The sequence below is a fragment of the Sinohyriopsis cumingii genome, chromosome 5 (genome assembly GCF_028554795.1).
Source record: "Sinohyriopsis cumingii isolate HCF-2022 chromosome 5, ASM2855479v2, whole genome shotgun sequence".
NCBI lineage: Eukaryota > Metazoa > Mollusca > Bivalvia > Unionida > Unionidae > Sinohyriopsis > Sinohyriopsis cumingii.
Genome location: NC_142965.1, coordinates 6845610 through 6866016, shown reverse-complemented (window position 1 = coordinate 6866016; position 20407 = coordinate 6845610). Strand labels below are relative to the sequence as shown.

The 20407-nt window shown below is 35.1% G+C and overlaps 1 protein-coding gene across 2 annotated transcripts in view; it reads right to left on the bottom strand.

Moving 5' to 3' along the window:
* The window catches only part of LOC149798572 (filamin-B-like), a 198825-nt gene that overhangs the window by 38073 nt on the left and 140345 nt on the right, over positions 1-20407 (bottom strand). For both annotated transcript variants that reach the window (XM_089957384.1, XM_089957385.1), the window contains 4 exons: positions 11054-11137; positions 10089-10226; positions 8970-9146; positions 582-725 (listed from right to left, as the gene is read on the bottom strand). In XM_089957384.1, the coding sequence (XP_089813510.1) occupies positions 582-725; positions 8970-9146; positions 10089-10226; positions 11054-11137 (543 nt within the window). The remainder of the gene's footprint in view (positions 1-581; positions 726-8969; positions 9147-10088; positions 10227-11053; positions 11138-20407) is intronic.

Here is a 20407-nt window from a genome sequence, read left to right as displayed (position 1 = left end):
GGTAACACACAAGAAATGTAGAGAATAATAATGAAGCCAGGTATTGGGTAACACACAAGGAATGTAGAGAATAATAATGAAGCCAGGTCATGGATAACACACAAGGAATGTAGAGAATAATAATGAAGCCAGGTCATGGGTAACACACAAGGAATGTAGAGAATAAGAATGAAGCCAGGTCATGGATAACACATAAGGAATGTAGAGAATAATAATTAAGCCAGGTCATGGATAACAAACAAGGATTGTAGAAAATTATAATGAAGAGAGGTCATGGGTAACACACAAGGAATGTAGAGAATAAGAATGAAGCCAGGTATTGGGACCCACACAAGGTATACAGATTATAAAGAAGCTGGTTTTAAAGTATCATCCGTGCAGCCATTATACAAGAGGTGAAAAATGAAGCCATTGGACAACAGCATCATCCATGCAGCCATTGTACAACAGCATCATCCATGCAGCCATTGTACAGCAGCAGCATCCATGCAGCCATTGTACAACAGCATCATTCATGCAGCCAATGTGTAGGAGCTGAAAAATGGATCCATTGTGCAAGAGTTGAAAGATGCATTACTTACCATCCACAGAAACTTGCAGATTTCCCTTCCTGCGACCAACATCCACATGGAAAGTGGATATCTTGTTTTCCTGTCCATAGTACAGACCATCTCCACTTGCTGTAGGCAATCCACCATCAGATACCTCCTGTCTGAAGGGGCAGCCTGCAATAAATTTTTTAAAGTTAACTTTTCAAATGACAGCTATACTGTGTCAAGCACAATTAAAGATATCACATCTAAGGAAAATGGCTGCAACTGTGTATCAATTACTGATTAAAATGAATGAATTTCTACAATGATAACCAATAGAGAAATATGCTGTCACCATCTACAGAGGAACAATTTCTTAAATATGTACTGATGATTTAATACAAGTTTGCATTTCAAATGAAATTTAGGAATTGTTTCATAACAAGGCTTGGAAAGCAATTAGATCAAAATTATTCAATGATTTTCATAACTTGCATTTGAAATAAACATATGAAAGATTCTGCTAAAATAAACATATGAAAGATTCTGCTAATCACATGGCAAAAATACACATTTCTCATAATAACCTGCACAGGAAGTGTAGTAAAATGATTTCAAGCACATCTGGATTACCTCAGACATTACCCCTTTAAGCATTATATGGTGTCATGACTTCACATTTACTTCTTGTAATAGGACTTGAGTTAAAATGATAATATTAGCCTAAATAGTGTGTGTGTGTGTGTGTATATATATATATATATATATATATATATATATATATATATATATATATATATTACAGTTGAAATTGCATATATGGTAAATGGATACATTTGTTTTCCTGAATCAATCTGTCTTGATTTGCTTGATGTGAAAATTGGGTTTATGAGACAATATGCCAAATAGTCTGCTACAAGTCTTTATCTTTCTCTCTTATGTGTGTATGCGAGTAAGAATCACCTTTTTTGATTACCCAGGAGAGCAGTGTATGACACAGGCTGCCAGCCTGCAAGTCCCATGCCAGCCTGATGCAAAAATTGTAGTAACTGGACCATCTGGCCATGTTGATTTCATTTATATTGAAAAAATGTAATCTACAAATTTTTTTTTTTTATCATATTAAAAGAAGAAACTGATACATTGAGAAAAATAAATAATGGCAAATTGGTTCGGATGACCAAAGGCAAATCCGAGAGGATGGTAATCCAATCTGCAGTGTGAGATGAGAAGGGAAATAGTTTTCATATAGTCTACATACGACCGACACTCCACTTAAAAACTCTATGAGATGTCTGATGACACACAAGCTACTTCCAATTCCCAGTGACAATGTATGGAGGTAATTTGATGCCTCGAAGCCACAAAAGGCTAAAAGGTCAAAAACAGCCAATGAAAATGAACCATTCAAAAGGAAAAAGACACTGACAAACAAAAACAGTTGGATAACAACAATTCCTTTTTAATATATAATGTGGATGCACGACAATGCTGTTATCTGTTCAGCTGTATTCTGCTGATGTGGATGCATTTCATCCAGCTCCTGCAATCTATTGCTAGAACTCATTTTTCTGCTGACCTAATTTTATGGACATCTGAGCTCTGGATACCACAAACTCTGGATACCACAAACTCCGAATACCACAAACTCTGGATACCTCAAGCTCTGGATACCACAAACTCATCTTTGGATGCTGGATCTAGATCGTATGCTGTCGGGGTTGACAAGTCGATGGAAGAGGATTGGTCAAGTCGATGGAAGAGGATTGGACAAGTCGATGGAAGAGGATTGGACAAGTCAATGGAAGAGGATTTGACAAGTCAATGGAAGAGGATCCTCATTTCCACTGTGACTATTTTACAGACTGATCATCAATGGCAGCATCAGATTATGATGTCCAGCCTGTACATGAAGTATGCATGAATGTGTACTAGCTGGACAGCATTATCAATAGTCATGTTATCATAAATTTAGCAAACTTCAATAATTTGATATATAAATATCTTATTTTGTATTTTTCATTATTTTTTCCATTTTTCATTAAACAGATAATTTTACTGGTGGCTGATATTCATGTCTAACTGCATTCACCATTATTGAGTCATGGACTACATTTTGTCCTCTTGTATGATACAGTGTAGGACCAGTTCATTATGGACACGTCCATTAACATTTTCAGGTTACTGGTCCTGTGGGCTTACAGGACCTTTTGGTAAGTTTCACACACTTTGGGTATCAAAATAATGGATTCCATATGCATTACAAATATTTGTACCTACAATGGCCTTGACTTTGCATGTTTTTGTCATGTAAATGTTTTTGTTATACGGCAAAAATATATGAGAGCCCTATATCAATAATGTAACTGGAAATAAACTAATGACTTTATTTCCGTAAAACTTATTTTGTCAACTTATTATTGCTATGTGCCATGTTTGTGTATCATGAGATAGTACTCTAGTTCTGGACTCTGTAACAGCAACATCATTTTCAACATATCAAAGTGGATGGTATTGCAGAAAAGGTAAGATGGTGTTCTACAATGATACCAAATAATGTAGAATTTCAACTTGCACTAAAAAAACACATTTTTGTGACTTGAATTTCAGAACCAGAGTTTGTGTCCATATTTTAGATTTTTTCACCTTAGTTCTAAAGCAGACTGTCCGCACTTCACTGACAGATGAACCTTTCCAAACAAGGAGGATAAGTTTCAGATTGTGAGAAAACAGATGCCAGGACATGGAAATCATTTGTCCAATTTGCAAAAGAAGAAAAAAGAATTTTTACTACTGTCCACATACTGTCAAAATATCTAATCAAATATGTTTTTTATACAGCTAGGCATTTCTCAAAATGAAAATCTCTAGCCAACAGGTGCTAGGATGAATTCAGAAGTAATAAAAAATTGCCTTTCCTACTGTCACTTCAGGTAAAAACTAACAGAACAATGAGATAATTTCAATCATATCATTAAATCTGAAAACTGCTTCCTTATTTGACTAAATGTGCCACAAATTCTTTTAGAAAAATGGCCATTCCTTGACAACTGTTAAAAAATTTCCAAAAATTTAATTGACATACTATTCCTGCATGACAAGTTTTTGTGTTATCTATTTGTTATCTCTATAATATCAAGATCATGTAAGACACATCAAAGCAGATGCTACTACAAACAAGGAGAAAGATGTAGTGCTACAATTGTGGTAATGAAAAATGCCCAAATGCCCAAATAATGTATTGGGTTTCTAGTTGCCTTAAAAAATGCAGCAGAAAAAACCCATCTTTTAGACCCAATTTTTTAAAGACGAAATTCACTGTTCAGAACCAAAGTTTGAGTCCTGATTTTTCACTTTTTGACCTTAGATTTAAAGCAGACAGGTCTAAACTGCATAAGGATAGATGAATCTTTTATACACTTAGGCATCCATGTAAACAAAAGTCTCTCACAGATTTCTTTTGATGCATTCAAAGTAACCAAATAAATGCCTTTCCTATCGCCATTTCAGCTGAAAATTACAAAAATCTTCTAGCGACAATTAGTTAAAGCCAATGAGCTAGCTTCTTTAAGATTGAATATGACAAGAGGAGACAACTGAAAAGAAAGTAAAGGTTATCTCACCCTGAACCTTTATGCATGTGACATATTTCTTTGGCAATCCAGATCTGACACAGGGTTTGACTTGGATGCTATACACAACTCCTTCAGTGAGTCCATTTGGTTGCTTGTAAAATATACAATTAACTGTTGGTCATCTTTCTGTCAGTATCTATATCACTAGTGTATGAGACTGACTTGTCTGACTGTACAGTGTGGCATAAACCTACTCCTTCCTTAGTGTTTTCTACTGCTTTTATGCTTTGTCCATCAAATCTGTCCTTGTCGACTGAGACAGAAGCCTTGTACTGAGACTCTTCAGTTTTGGATGGCAGTTCAAAAGTTTGTATACCATTCACTTTTAACCTTCGCTTTTGGAAAATTGAATGTTTGTGGAGAGTGTGGATCAGATGATTGTCAAGCGAGGCTAAGAGAGTTTTATTTGCAAACACCTTGTTTCCCTTTGCACTTACTCGTCTCTTTAAGTAAGCAATCCTTTTACCACTTATTTTCTCCTTATCCTTACTTTTTTCTTCTGTGTCCAAAGACACCACCAGCCACTTAATCGTCTCTATAAGTAAGCATTCCTTTTACCACTTATTTTCTCCTTATCCTTATTTTTTTCTTCTGTGTCCAAAGACACCACCAGCCACTTACTCGTCTCTTTAAGTAAGCATTCCTTTTACCACTTATTTTCTCCTTATCCTTACTTTTTTCTTCTGTGTCCAAAGACACCACCAGCCACTTAATCGTCTCTATAAGTAAGCATTCCTTTTACCACTTATTTTCTCCTTATCCTTATTTTTTTCTTCTGTGTCCAAAGACACCACCAGCCACTTACTCGTCTCTTTAAGTAAGCATTCCTTTTACCACTTATTTTCTCCTTATCCTTATTTTTTCTTCTGTGTCCAAAGACACCACCAGCCACTTACTCGTCTCTTTAAGTAAGCATTCCTTTTACCACTTATTTTCTCCTTATCCTTATTTTTTTCTTCTGTGTCAAAGACAGCACCAACATTTCTTTTCTGCGGAACAGAAGTTAATTCTGTAACCAGAGCATCATGTGATTTGGAGCCTTTGTCCTTTCTGACAGAAGTCTTAAAAAATATTGGATGAATCATCACATCGTCTTTTCTTTGTGTCACATTTTTGTTTGATGTAGTATTAAGATCATTAGGTTTTGTTATGGAAGCACCCGAGCTACTTCTTGCAGTGCTGACAGGGGCCTGAACTGCAGCCTCAGCAGGTAAGCTTTCCTCCATTTCTGGAATTTGGTTGAGTGGCCCAAACCTTTCTGTAAGAATCTCTTTTAGTTCATCCATCATGTTCCTAGGTGCTTGTGAAATAGGAAATAGGTCCTCCATAGAGGAGATTTTGGAAATGGTTGAAGATGACATTTTAGAAGTGGTAACAGACAACACACTCATCTTGGATCACAAAAGACATCTTATTGACATTGGTATTATATATATATCTGTAATGCAGTGCTGATATATACTTTCTTTTATTTATTCACTTTGCTAATAAAAACAATTCTGGAGTAATTGGCATTACTGTAGAAAGCTAAGAATAATCTGAAACCTGCATCTAATTTGTATTGGTTTTAGTACTTTAATAATTCAACCTCTTCAAAATTATCCAGACAACAATATTTTTCAAAAGCTCTGCCACACTATTCAACACATTAAAAATGTTTCTGTAGATCTAGACACACAATTTCAATAAATCTAACTGTTGGGTTTTACTGAAGAACATCCAGTCCCAGGATGCAATACTTCCCATGAATGCAAAGATTGTTCTTTGTAAAATATATTCCAATGAACTGGCACATCAAAATCGTCTCAGGTTAAACTGATAATTCCTGAACATGATGAATCCTTGCAATGTGAATTTACAGATATACCAGGAATGGTTGACACGATATAAAATAACTATAAAATAAAGTCATGAAATTATTTCAGAGTACAAAGCTGTTTCTTTCATTTAAATTTCATGCCATAATGATGAAGGATACATGGACTAAATTTAAAGCCTGACAATTCTGACAATTTAAAATTTAGAAGTTTATGCCACTTCAAAATTCCAACATATTATTTGCATGCACACATTAGACTTACTGTCCATGAATTATTTATTTAAATTCTTTCAAAATCCTTCAACTAGCTGTCTCCTCTACTGTCCAACTGTACATTTATCTGACATGTAGCTAATGCAAGCTACTTGTGACCTCTCTGTTGATAACGTTTCCTCACTCCAATGGAAACTCTAAATAATTCAAATTACCTCTAATGGGGCCTAAATTTTACAAGTATAGCTAATAATGTCTTCAATTCAAATCGGATTAATGGCTGATAAATCACATTAATCCCACTGACTTGTTGTATACTACTGCTTTCACTGTGGTAAAAGCTCCCCATTACCTATTACTTACAAATATAGTATCCTGTCCAATAAAACTCAATTTTATGCATTTTTTAAAAGTTAATTTATGGCAAAGAATAAACAAGAAAAAGAAAAATCCAATATAGAAGAATTTTTCCTATCTCATTTAATGAGACAATTTCTTCAAAACTGCAATTTTTCCAATTTATATGGTTTTCACTCTAACTTCCACTTTCCTAAGTGGGGCATATACCATATATCTACCAGAAGAAATGTCACTACTTCAGCTGAAATCAACATTATCTCATTTTTATACAGCAGTGGAGGCCATTATCAAGTTGTACATGTGATACACTTGTTAAATTTTGACATCGTACCAAAATCATAAATGCTTCCATGTGTCCACCTTTACATAGTTGTTTGCAATAGATTTCACCATTCTATATCAAACTTTAGTATCCTGAATTTTTGTCATTTCCATTGACAGTACAATATCAGTGTGCTGGATAACTGTGGAACTTAACTGAAATTAGCAACCGAGGTATTCATTATAGAAAATAAATGCAATCAGAACTGAAGCACCTCCAAACTGACTGATTAGAGTAAAACAGCACATCAGGCATGAAAGACTACTAAATGACAAGGCATTGAGTGCATAATTTAAAACTTGTGTGTAATGTTATAAACTGTTTACAACATCAGCATAATCAGATGTCAAGCAGGCTGCTATTTGTTGTTGTTGTTGTATGGTTTAACGCCATTTTTCAGCACAAGATAGGCTATACATGGCGGCCAGTATAATTGGTGGAGGAAGAACCCTGGAAAACCCCAGGAAGAACCACCGACCCACGAGAAGCTACTGGCAGGCTTTCTCACGTACCTACGTTAGCCGAGCCTGAGACTCGAACTCACACAGATAGAGGCGAGATGGCAGTGATCCGTAATGGTGAGCGCTTTAGACCACTCGGCCACTCGAGGCCCCGGCTGCTATTTAATCAATAATAAAACAGATCACATATTTGTACATGGCTGATTCTCTACTCTATGTAGAATACAAAACTGAACAAAGGTTATGAAATTCTGCTGCTGGTAATGGATGGCTTAACAAAACCTACAATCAACAGCTGAAAACACTGTCATAAATTCAAAAAACAACTTTCCCGTTAACGTCACAATAATCCTAGTTGCATAATAATTATTCTAATGGCTCCAACCTTGAAACAAAATGATGGAAACTGACTTCCATTTATGACATGTAGAAATTAAAGTACAAAAAAGTTGGCACCCTATACAGAAGAAACGAGTCATTAAAATTAGATCTATCTTTGTTGTTGTTGTTGTGGAGTTTAACGCCATTTTTCAGCACACGATAGGCTATACATGGCGGCCAGTATTAATGGTGGAGGAAGAACCCAGGAAAACCTCGGAAAGAATCACCGACCCACGAGAAGCTACTGGCAAGCCTTCTCACATACCCACATTGGAGATCTATCTTTGCAAAGTAATTCACTCTCAGAGAATCCCTTTTAACATCTAAGTGTCTCCATTCCTCTTAAAGTTTTATGACAGAAGTGGGCATATTTCTTTCTCTGAAGCTTTTCACATATGTGTACTTTGTTACAAAATATACTTCCATGAAAATAGAAAAACAACACAGGAAATTGGATAATACTTGCAAAAACACTTATATTAGTCAATTTCCACTTCCTGCTACTTGCGTACCAGCAATTCATTTATATCGGATTATCTAACTGACAATTAGTAAGATCAACACTAATACAATTTTACTGTTGAAATAAGGTGGCTTTGTATCCATGACAACAATGTTATTTTAGCTAATCCAAACTGGGAATAGTACGAAATGTAGTATCATTCCTGAAAATGTAATTCCAAAAACCCTGGTTCCATCCAGTTCTATATGCAATGCAGATTTTCCTCTTTAAATAATGACCACGGTGAACATATGTGAAAACCAATGTTGTAATTCAGCATCATCTATTTAAATTATTAGATCCTTACAACCAGCAAAATTGATTTTCCTGCATTTCTCTTGGTACAAGTAGAAGGTGTATATAACATGCACATTTCCAGTGATATGTGCACATTTAACAGTAATCACTATTCAGTCTCTTTTCTGTGGCCTTTACCTCTTTTGAAATGAAGGTCAAATATCAAAGGCAGATGGCTTTCACATCCTTCAGTATCTATTCTGTGACCTCGACCTCTTTTGAAAGATACATGAAAGGTATGCATGTGTGTTTATGCATGTACATTTGTATCTAGTAAATAAGTTCCACTGTATGAGGGCATCAAGGTAGATTAGTTCTTCATCTAACTGTGTTACCCTCTTTAAATAGTGTCATTAATATTATTATTATTACTATTATTATTATTATTATATGGAATGAACCAGATCAATATTTAACACCTGTTAAACGTTGCTATTAAGACTCACCTGGAAGTTGAAAGCCTGCATACGTGATGTAAATTTGAAAGGTTCCTGGTTCTTCAGGTTCATACATGACATCTATCCACATATGCCCCAGACTCCGTGTGTCATATGAAACTTCACCACCTGATGGGCTGATGATGCGAATATTGTGCTCCAGTGTTCCGGCTTGACTGAAGTCAACTGCAACAGAAAGTTTATATTGGAATGAATGTGCACTTCTGACTAAAATTATCAGGAGTTAGTATAATATGGCAGGCCAAATTGATATGAAATTGACAAATTAAATAGTTCATAAACAGTACGAGATATCTGATATATTAGACAAATTGTTTGTTTTAAAAGATATCTTACATACTATATTCAGTATCTCATCAACTTCACAAGATATTTTATATGTGTGTGTTTGTGTGTTTTGGAATTTTATCATAGCTTTAACAATTTTTAAGTCATACCACAGTGATGTCTGCAGTGTGGCAGTTTATAGTGATGTCTAGCATGGGGGCATCATGCCGCAGACAAGTAGCATGATGTCCCACCAAGTCACATTATCCTGACACCAGGCTGACCAGTTCTAACACTAACCTCTTAATGCTGAGTGCCAAGCAAGGCAGCTGCTAGTACCATTTTTATAAGTCTTTGGTATGACTTGGCCAGGGTTCAAACCCACTACCTCCTGCATCCGAGGTGGATGCTCTAACCACTAGGCCACCAGAGTGGTCCAGGTATTTTATATAAATTTCAAGTCATATATCATAAAAAGGTTCTAGATATATCTTATGAAACTCTGAATGAAATGTTTGTAAGATTTTTTAATATTTTATAGAACAAATCTTATCAGCTTTGTGAGAAATAAACTTCGTGAGATATCTTATAAACTTTGTGGAATATCTTATACACTGTGAGATATATTTTAAACTTTGTGGAATATCTTAACAAATTTATTATATCTTATATATCTTATGATACAAAATAAAGTTAACTATTTAATAAACAGGGTTAATTCAGTTAGCTCATAAATTTTATAATATATCACAAAGTTTACAAGATATCTTAAAAAAATGGTATATACTAGATACATTATAAAGATTTATAGATATCTCAATACGTTAATGACAAACATACCACTAAATCCAGCTACATCTCCCACAATTCCATGTCGAAAATTGTCCACTCTGATCATCTTAAGGTCAAACACGTTCACAAAATAAGGACTTCCTTCCACCTGACCTCCATTGTACTGGACATCCACTGTGTGACGGCCTTACAAGTAAGGAAAGAAGACAGTTAATTCAGGATTGCCAAATAATGATTATGAGCTCAGCATTTGTAAAATTGCACTTTCATTTGTTCTCACAAGAGAAATATCAAATGTGATACAGCATCTGTAGTGTGAAACACAGGATTCTGGATCATTCTTTGTAATTTCCATGACTTCATAAGTGATCTTTAATTCTACTACAGCTGTTCAATTTATTACTAGCTAAAAACAAAACATTCATAATCTGAATGAAGCAAACAATTCCAAAACAAAATATCTTTCACAATTTTGGGTGAATAATTCTCATTCCAACTCCTGCTTTGCCTCTTTCTTATATTATTTCAATTATGTTTTATTGTACCTAAATGGGAAATTGACCCTTTGTTATATTATTTCAATTTTGTTTTATTGTACCTAAATGGGAAATTGACCCTTTGTTATATTATTTCAATTCTGTTTTATTGTACTTAAATGGGAAATTGACCCTTTGTTATATTATTTCAATTTTGTTTTATTGTACCTAAATGGGAAATTGACCCTTTGTTATATTATTTCAATTTTGTTTTATTGTACCTAAATGGGAAATTGACCCTTTGGTACATTATTTCAATTTTGTTTTATTGTACCTAAATGGGAAATTGACCGTTTGTTACATTATTTCAATTTTGTTTAATGTACCTAAACGGGAAATCAATCCTTCAGATTTACCTGTTTATCTTAAGAACCAACTATATCTCTATTTTCCGCATAATAACTTCTTTTCTTAATACTTCCATAAGTGTGTTTGCAAGCAAGATAATTTAAGATAAAAACATGCATCTATGTTTACCTGGTGATCTTGGGGTCCATTCTACCTTGTAGTCTCCTCCGCTCTTCGGGTATACATCAGCTAGCAGGCGCTCTCCATTAGGGGCTGTGTGAAACAAGCTCATTAAATTTACTGATAACATTGCTAATCTGATTTTAAAAAATGTAAATTATAATATTTCTTAAAAACAGTCGAAAATTAAATTGACAGAAACAATAGAAATGTAAAATTAGTACTTAGTATATTACAAGTCAAGATTATATATAAACATAAACGAAAATGGTGGCTTGGTGCAAGTGCATGCTATTTTTTGTAACAGCAGTGTTAAGTATGCAAATGCTATACAAGGAACATAGTCTTTCTCCTCTCCTGAAATCATTATTCCTTCAAAAACATATTCTCTGCTATGTTTAGAAAAAGAGCTGTGAGGTTCTACTTGCTCTATTTTTATAGACCAAGTTCAAAATGAAAAACGTTTCAGGCAATCTACACTGATATGCAGATTCAAATGCAGGGAGCAGACATAAAAAAAAAAAAATGACAAATAGTATAATATAAAAAGCCATATTGAACCCATGCAACAAATGTCTGGATGTAAAGATTACAAGCACATCATGAAAAAATGAAAATGTTTTAAGTATATGCTGTAATATGTACATGCTGTAATAAGTATATGCTGTAGTAAGGATAAGCTGTAATATGTATATGCTGTAGTTTGTATATGCTGTGATTAGTATATGCTGATTTTTATATGCTGTAATAAGTATATGATGTAACAAGTATATGCTGTAATATGTATATGCTGTAATTAGTGTATGTTGTGATTATTATATGCTGTAATAAGTATATGCTGTAACAGGGATATGATGTAATTAGTATATGCTATAAAAAGTATATATTGTAACAGGGATCTGCTGTAACAGGGATATGCTGTAATTAGTATATGCTGTAATAAGTATATGTTGTAACAGGGACATGCTGTAACAGGGATATGATGTAATTAGTATATGCTGTAATAAGTATATGTTGTAACAGGGATATGCTGTAACAGGGATATGATGTAATTAGTATATGCTGTAATAAGTATATGTTATAACAGGGCTATGTTGTAACAGGGATATGATGCAATTACTATATGCTGTAGTAAGCATATGTTGTAACAGGCATATGCTGTAACAGGAATATGATGTAATTAGTATATGCTGTAATAAGTATATGTTGTAACAGGGATATGATGCAATTAGTATATGCTGCAATAAGTATATGTTGTAACAGAGATATGCTATGCTGTAACAGGGATATGATGTAAAAGGGATAGATGTAATAAGTATATGCTATAAATTAGTATATGCTGTAAAAAGTATATACTGTAACAGGGATATGATGTAATAGGGATATGCTGTAACAGGGGTATGATGTAATAAGCCTATGCTGTAACAGGGATATGCTGTAATAAGTATATGCTGTAAATTAGTATATGCTGTAAAAAGTATATGTAGTAACAGGGATATGATGCAATAGGGATATGCTGTACTTAGTATATACGTAAATCAACACACATACACACACACATTTATGCAAGCAACAAGGCTTGTAAGTACATGCATGAAAAGAAAATGCCACAATAAGTAAAGTTGGAATGATTTATACATGCTGTTTTATATCTTATGCAATAGCAAAGTTGGAAAAGAAAAGTGAAAGAAGGCATTCCTAATAATTCTTCACAATTTATGCACTGGCATCATTCATACTGTGATATACAGTAGCACTGAAAGGTATCTACTCCCACTGATAGTCCCGCAGACATGCTATAGACTGCTAACACACCCATAATAGCAAGATTAATCAAAGAATTATTGTATATGACAAAGATTAAAAATATAGAACATGTACAGATAGATGCAGAAAACAGGAGTCTCAAAATGTTCCAGAAATAATTCAGCATGCTGTGTTTCCCAGTTTCCATGGCAATGTCATCAGGATATAAATCAAGTTCAGGTATTTCTTAGTTACAAAGGAAATGCATATAATTAAGTAGCTAGAAGCAGTCCAAGGCAGAACACAATCTCCCATCTTTGCATAATATTTATCGGTGCACATGCTGTTCCCCGTGTTTCCATAGTAACATGTGGTTTCCAAAGCAACCTGTAATTTTGATAACAATTTTGCTGGGGTCCATGAAGGTATTGAGAGCATGTAGCAGGAACCACTGTAATTCCTCCACAATGAAAAACTGAGTATTAAGATCTGTGGAAACTTCCTCCTCCATAAAAACTATAAATGGGGAACCTGCAAATAGAAAGATTACAAGAGATTTTCAATTCAGGAAATTTTCTAAAAACCCTTTAGATTTTAAATCATCTGCTCCTAATCATGTTAATGAGTTTTCAAACGCCGCATTATAAAACTCACAAAACATTTTCAGTCAAGTTTTCAATAATACTCTTATATTTCATTCTCTACACATAAAAGCTGGCCTCAAGGGTGGAATATTTATATAATAATTTCATATAATAATTGGTCAACCCTCATTTGATAAAGTGATGATGATGATGAAGATGATGATAATGACAACGATAATCACTATTATCATGATTATTATTTGATTAGACTAGGCAATAAAACTACAGACCCTGAGAGATACACAAACTTCATGCAAGATGGCAAGTTTAACTCTTGATTCTTGTGCAAATTTCAAGCAACATGCCAAGTTTAATTTTATTAAAGCTAGGTATATGTCAGACTTTCCCACCTGGCACATGTATTTGTCAGACTTTCTTACCTGGCACAGGTTCTCCATTAAAGCTGACATATATGGTGTGATTTTTCTTCTTGAAAGGGTCAAATGACACATGGAGGAGGTTATCTTCCCCTTGTTCCACAGCCGCCTGGACCGTCTCCCCATCACACATCACAACAATCTCCAAATTACCTGGCCCTGCTTCAGCTACATCAACTAAATGGCAAAGATAAGGACAGAAATTTGTAAACATGGCTCCAGTAACAAACTAGTTAATACAAATTCCATGGAATACAGCGTTGTTCTGTCTGTGAGTGCTTGTGATTAGAATTTTTTAACATAGGTTTCAAAAAAATTTCATTCTTATCGCTATGATATCTACAGTGAGGAAGTTTATAGTGATGTCTAGCACTGGGGCAGCATGCCACAGACACACAGCATCATGTCCGACCCAGTCATGTTATTCTGACACCAAGCTGACCAGTCTTAACACTAACCTCTTATTGCTGAGCACCAAGCAAGGCAGCTGTTAGTACCATTTATATAAATCTTTGGTATGACTCGGCCAGGGTTCAAACCCACAACCTCCCATATCCAAGGTAGATGCTCTAACCACTTATGCCACCTGAGCGGTCATTGCCACGGCATAATCCACCAAGAGGCTCAAGTGAGCATAATATTGCTCACCTTACTTGTACAACAGTGGACCATTTTACTACGTTGGCTTATGTAGAACAGTAAGAACACAACTTGTGTAAACCATCTCCCGAATTCCTTTTCAAATTGATCTGATCAATTTTACTATAGTCTGATAACAATTATTGCCAAAGCTTTTAGGTTTTGTCTTCCGTGGTTTAACACCAATTTTCAGGACATGTTAGACTATAAATTGCTACCAGTATATTTGGTAGAAGAAGAACCTGGAATGGCCCTGGGAAGAACCGCCAACACAAAGAGAGCTAATGGCAAGCTTTCTCACATTACTTCTCATAATCTTTTGGAAGAATCAGCTTAAAATCAAAACATACAAAGCTAAGTTAAAGCAACAATATAACAATAAATATTACTGTTATAAAATAAGATGACTACAAAGGTAAAAGTTTCTACAGGTACAATGTTTGCTGGCTGCCAGCAATATGATCCCTATCTCTCGCCTAATCTTTCAATGCTAAACAAAAATGAAACAGTAATGTTTCCTTTGCAGTAATGCAACACTGCAGGCTTTTCTATGAACTATTAAGAATCAATGTATTCATATTGTCAACATCTGCCACAGGTATGGTCATTTACACAAGTATTGTCATTTACACAAGTGTGGCCATTTACACAAGTATGGCCACTTACACAAGTGTGGCCATTTACACAAGTATGGTCATTTACACAAGTATGGTCATTTACACAAGTGTCGTCATTTACACAAGTATGGTCATTTACACAAGTGTGGTCATTTACACAAGTATGGTCATTTACACAAGTATGGTCATTTACACAAGTATGGTCATTTACACAAGTGTGGTCATTTACACAAGTGTGGCCATTTACACAAGTATGGTCATTTACAAAAGTGTGGCCATTTACACAAGTATGGTTGTTTACACAAGTGTGGCCATTTACACAAGTATGGTCATTTACAAAAGTGTGGCCATTTACACAAGTATGGTTGTTTATTTACAAGTGTGGCCATTTTCACAAGTAAGGTCATTTACACAAGTATTGTCATTTACACAAGTGTGGCCATTTACACAAGTATGGCCACTTACACAATTATGGTCATTTACACAAGTATGGTCATTTAGACAAGTATGGTCATTTACACAAGTATGGTCATTTACACAAGTGTGGCCATTTACACAAGTATGGTCCTTTACACAAGCATGGTCATTTACACAAGTGTGGTCATTTACACAAGTGTGGCCATTTCCACAAGTATGGTCATTTACAAAAGTGTGGCCATTTACACAAGTATGGTCGTTTACACAAGTATGGTCATTTACACGAGTATGGTCATTTACACAAGTATGGCCATTTTGACAAGTATGGCCATTTCAACAAGTATGGTCATTTACACAAGTGTGGCCATTTACACAAGTATGGTCATTTACACAAGTATGGTTATTTACACAAGTGTGTCCATTTACACAAGTATGGTCATTTAGACAAGTATGGTCATTTACAAAAGTGTGGCCATTTACACAAGTATGGTCGTTTACACAAGTGTGGTGATTTTCACAAGTAAGGTCATTTACACAAGTATTGTCATTTACACAAGTGTGGCCATTTACACAAGTATGGCCACTTACACAAGTATGGTCATTTACACAAGTATGGTCATTTAGACAAGCATGGTCATTTAAACAAGTGTGGCCATTTACACAAGTGTGGCCATTTACACAAGTATGGTCATTTACACAAGTATGGTTATTTACACAAGTGTATCCATTTACACAAGTATGGTCATTTAGACAAGTATGATCATTTACACAAGTGTGGCCATTTACACAAGTATGGTCATTTACACAAGTATGGTCATTTACACAAGTGTGGTCATTTACACAAGTGTGTCCATTTACACAAAGTGTGTCCATTTACACAAGTATGGTCATTTAGACAAGTATGGCCATTTACACAAGTATGGTCATTTGCACAAGTATGGTCATTTACACAAGTGTGGCCATTTACACAAGTGTGGCCATTTACACAAGTATGGCCACTTACACAAGTATGGTCATTTACACAAGTATGGTCATTTAGAGAAGTATGGTCATTTACAGGTGTGGCCATTTACACAAGTATGGTCATTTACACAAGCATGGTCATTTACACAAGTGTGGCCATTTAAACAAGTGTGACCATTTACACAAGTGTGTCCATTTACACAAGTATGGTCATTTACACAAGTATGGTTATTTACACAAGTGTATCCATTTACACAAGTATGGTCATTTAGACAAGTATGATCATTTACACAAGTGTGGCCATTTACACAAGTATGGTCATTTGCACAAGTATGGTCATTTACACAAGTATGGTCATTTACACAAGTGTGGTCATTTACACAAGTGTGTCCATTTACACAAGTATGGTCATTTAGACAAGTATGACCATTTACACAAGTATGGTCATTTGCACAAGTATGGTCATTTACACAAGTGTGGTCATTTACACAAGTGTGGCCATTTACACAAGTGTGGCCATTTACACAAGTATGGTCATTTACACAAGTATGGCCATTTACACAAGTAGGGTAAGTATGGTACGAAATGTGGTTGAGTGTAAGTATGGTATGAGATGTGCTTCATCACATGGGCAGACATGTAAAAGAAAACATGATGTAATTAAAAGGCAAAGCGATGATGGATGGATGTATATTGGGATGATCATCATATCAGCAAATTACTGTCTCCATGGTGCCAATTATAAGCTAAATTTAAAAAAATGTTAAGATCAAGAATTTCAAAAACAACTTAGGACTGGATTGGTTTTGTGAGGTTTAATGCATTTTTCGGCACATGACAGACTATACATGGCTGACAGCATCTTTGGTGGATGAAGAACCCAAAAAAGCCCCTGGAAGAACCATCTACCCACAGGAAAATACTGGGAAGCTTTCTTACATACCCATGATGGTTGAGCTGAGATTCAAACTCATGCAAACAGAGGTGAGATTAATACTGTACTGTAAAAGCATGTGTCTGAGACAACTTGCAAACCTTAAACCCCAAATTAATGGAAGATAAAACCTTCCAAATAAATATAAACATGCATTACAACAAAATAAAAGATAAAATGTACAGATTTTAAAATTCTTTAAAAGGTACATACAATAAAAAGGTAAAAGTAAAAGAAACACTTAAAATACATGGTCAAAATTTTGTTATATTAACGACATGACCTGAAACATTCCAAGATATTTCCTGATGATACATCATCTTAAAGTTTCTTAGTTTAGTTCACATCAAAAAACTTCTATTCCACAGGGTATTAGTTAATATCTCAACATTAATGTGTTACACTGTCAGGGGATTCCGGCAGCATTTGCATTCTGGTTGAGGTATACCATTCAGGAGGTATGCAAGACTCAGGTTCAGGAGTCCTATATGCAATTAGATAAATACCACTTTGTCAGAGTAATTTGATCTATACAAGTGATGTCATACTCCAATTAAGGGATTGATATTCTAAAGCTTCTTTGTTGAGTTTACATTCCGCATGTTCTGTCAAGTATGTGGATCAGTGGTTCCCAACCCAAGGGTCATGAGGGCATTCTGGTGGGTCACCAGGATATTTATTTTTGAGGGTGGCTAAACTTACGATAATGTGGAAACAGGATAGTGAGGCTCCGGAAAAATATTTTTTAGGGTAGAGGCCAAAGAAGTTTGGAATGACTGATGCAGTTCATCCTGGCCTATATAATATCTGAAGTCAGTATATGGAATCTATCAATAACTTTAATACTTATGTGACTCAGTTACCAACACTGCTGATTTCTATCCAGTTTGCATTAGCAAATTATTTTTCTTTCAGATCTGTGATATTAACAGGTTATCAAAATTAAGATTTTGCACAGCTTTCAGTATGAAAAGGGATTTCAATAAAAATATGATGAAATTGGGTAAGGGAGGTAAATATCAAGAGTTATTGCCCTTTGTCTATATAAGATAGACACAAAAAGACCTCTATTGTCTTTTAGTACAGCTGGATTTGCAAGGTAGCAGGCTAATGTTCCTAACGTAAAATGATTGGGTAAAGCAACGGAACTCTCATTAGGTGAATATGGATAACACTAACTGGTTGGACATATTACCCATGGGTGATATTGTAAGGATGGACATAGATAACACTATATGCATGGAACAGAGTAACTCTATCATGGATGGACATGGCTAACATTATATGCATGGAACAGAGTAATACTATCATGCATGGTGATGGGTAAACCTATGGATGGACCAGGGTAACACTATATGGCCTTTTGGGCATGTCTATTCTGCTTATAAACTGAAGCTAAATATAACAAGTTGTTATAAGAACCTAAACTCATCAAATTTAGAATTCAAATTTCCATTTAACTTTATTAGGTGATTTTTCTCATGATATTTACCTGTCATATTATATCTATCATCTTCAGCCCATCTTTCACTCATTCTGATCCTGACTTTAGTGGAGTCATATGCCGTGAAGGTCATAGGACTGCCCCAGACTGGAAACATGTCCCCATAAAGAACCTCCAAGTAATAAGTGCCTGTCCATATCGGAGTCCAATCGCCTGTGTACACATTCCCTCCATGGGCATGAAGCTTAACTGGTACCCTTTCTCCATTGGGACCTGCATGATAAAAAAAGTCTGGACCTGAAGACAATCTTGATACATTTTAATGGCATCAATGTTGTACCACTATACTTAAACACTTTTAACCCAAATCTGCTCTTATCATTTCAGGTTGCATATACTCGAATGTATTTCATTTATGAAAGAAAATAATGAACCATCTTTAACCTTAGTCCCCATATACTCCATGTTTTTTAACAACTAAAATTTTTCTCTGAACAATTTATTATGCTTTTTAGGAGTTCTGGACAACCATGGTCAGTTTGTGTACTCTTTATCCTAATTTTCAGGTACACTAAGGAAGACCAGTTCCAGTTTACATGACATATGTAGTTTGATTCAATACCGTGTCAAATGAAAACCATGATGCCACAGACTGGCTGTAAAAGACTGTCAAATGAAAACCATGATGCCATAGGCTGGCTGTAAAAGACTGTCAAATGAAAACCATGATGCCATAGGCTGGCTGTAAAAGACTGTCAAATGAAAACCATGATGCCACAGACTGGCTGTAAAATACTGTCAAATGAAAACCATGATGCCATAGGCTGGCTGTAAAAGACTGTCAAATGAAAACCATGATGCCATAGGCTGACTGTAAAAGACTGTCAAATGAAAACTACGATGATATAGTCTGGCTGTAAAAGATTGTCAAATGAAAACCATGATGCCAAAGGCTTGCTGTAAAAGACTTGACAGTCAGCATTGTATGATTATTGGCTTATCAAATTATTTACACAGCTATCTCATAGAATAATGTCTGTAAAGCATGATTTGCTTCATATATATCCATTCTTTTCAAGTTAACATCAATCAGCAGATACTGATGAGAAATCTCTGTTAGTTGCAAAAAGAATTTAATGGTTTCCCTGTATATAAAGCAGCATTTGCTAAAAAAGAGCTGAAAAACAATGGTATGCATAACCTTTAATTCCTAACATGAGGAATATTTAAAAAGTTCAGCATATCAGTGCGCTGTGCAATATTCTTTTTAAGTGCACAGTACATCAGTGGATCTCCTCTGAGAATTCCCCATGCACATCTACATATTTTCCTGTCTCAATGTTCACCTTTTGATACATTGTTCCCCACTTGAAATAATACATTTTCAGGCTTATGGTGGCCTTCTCAGCAAAACTTTCAGAATGATATTCAGCCAAATATCCCTTGGAGCTAAATTAGGGCTGTATAGAGGATGTGGCCAATTTTGTATTGTGTCTCAATGGCAGATTAATGCACATTGTCATCGAGTAGATGGATACCTCGGATACCAGTGCATGGATGGCTTTGGAACATATTGGTGGCA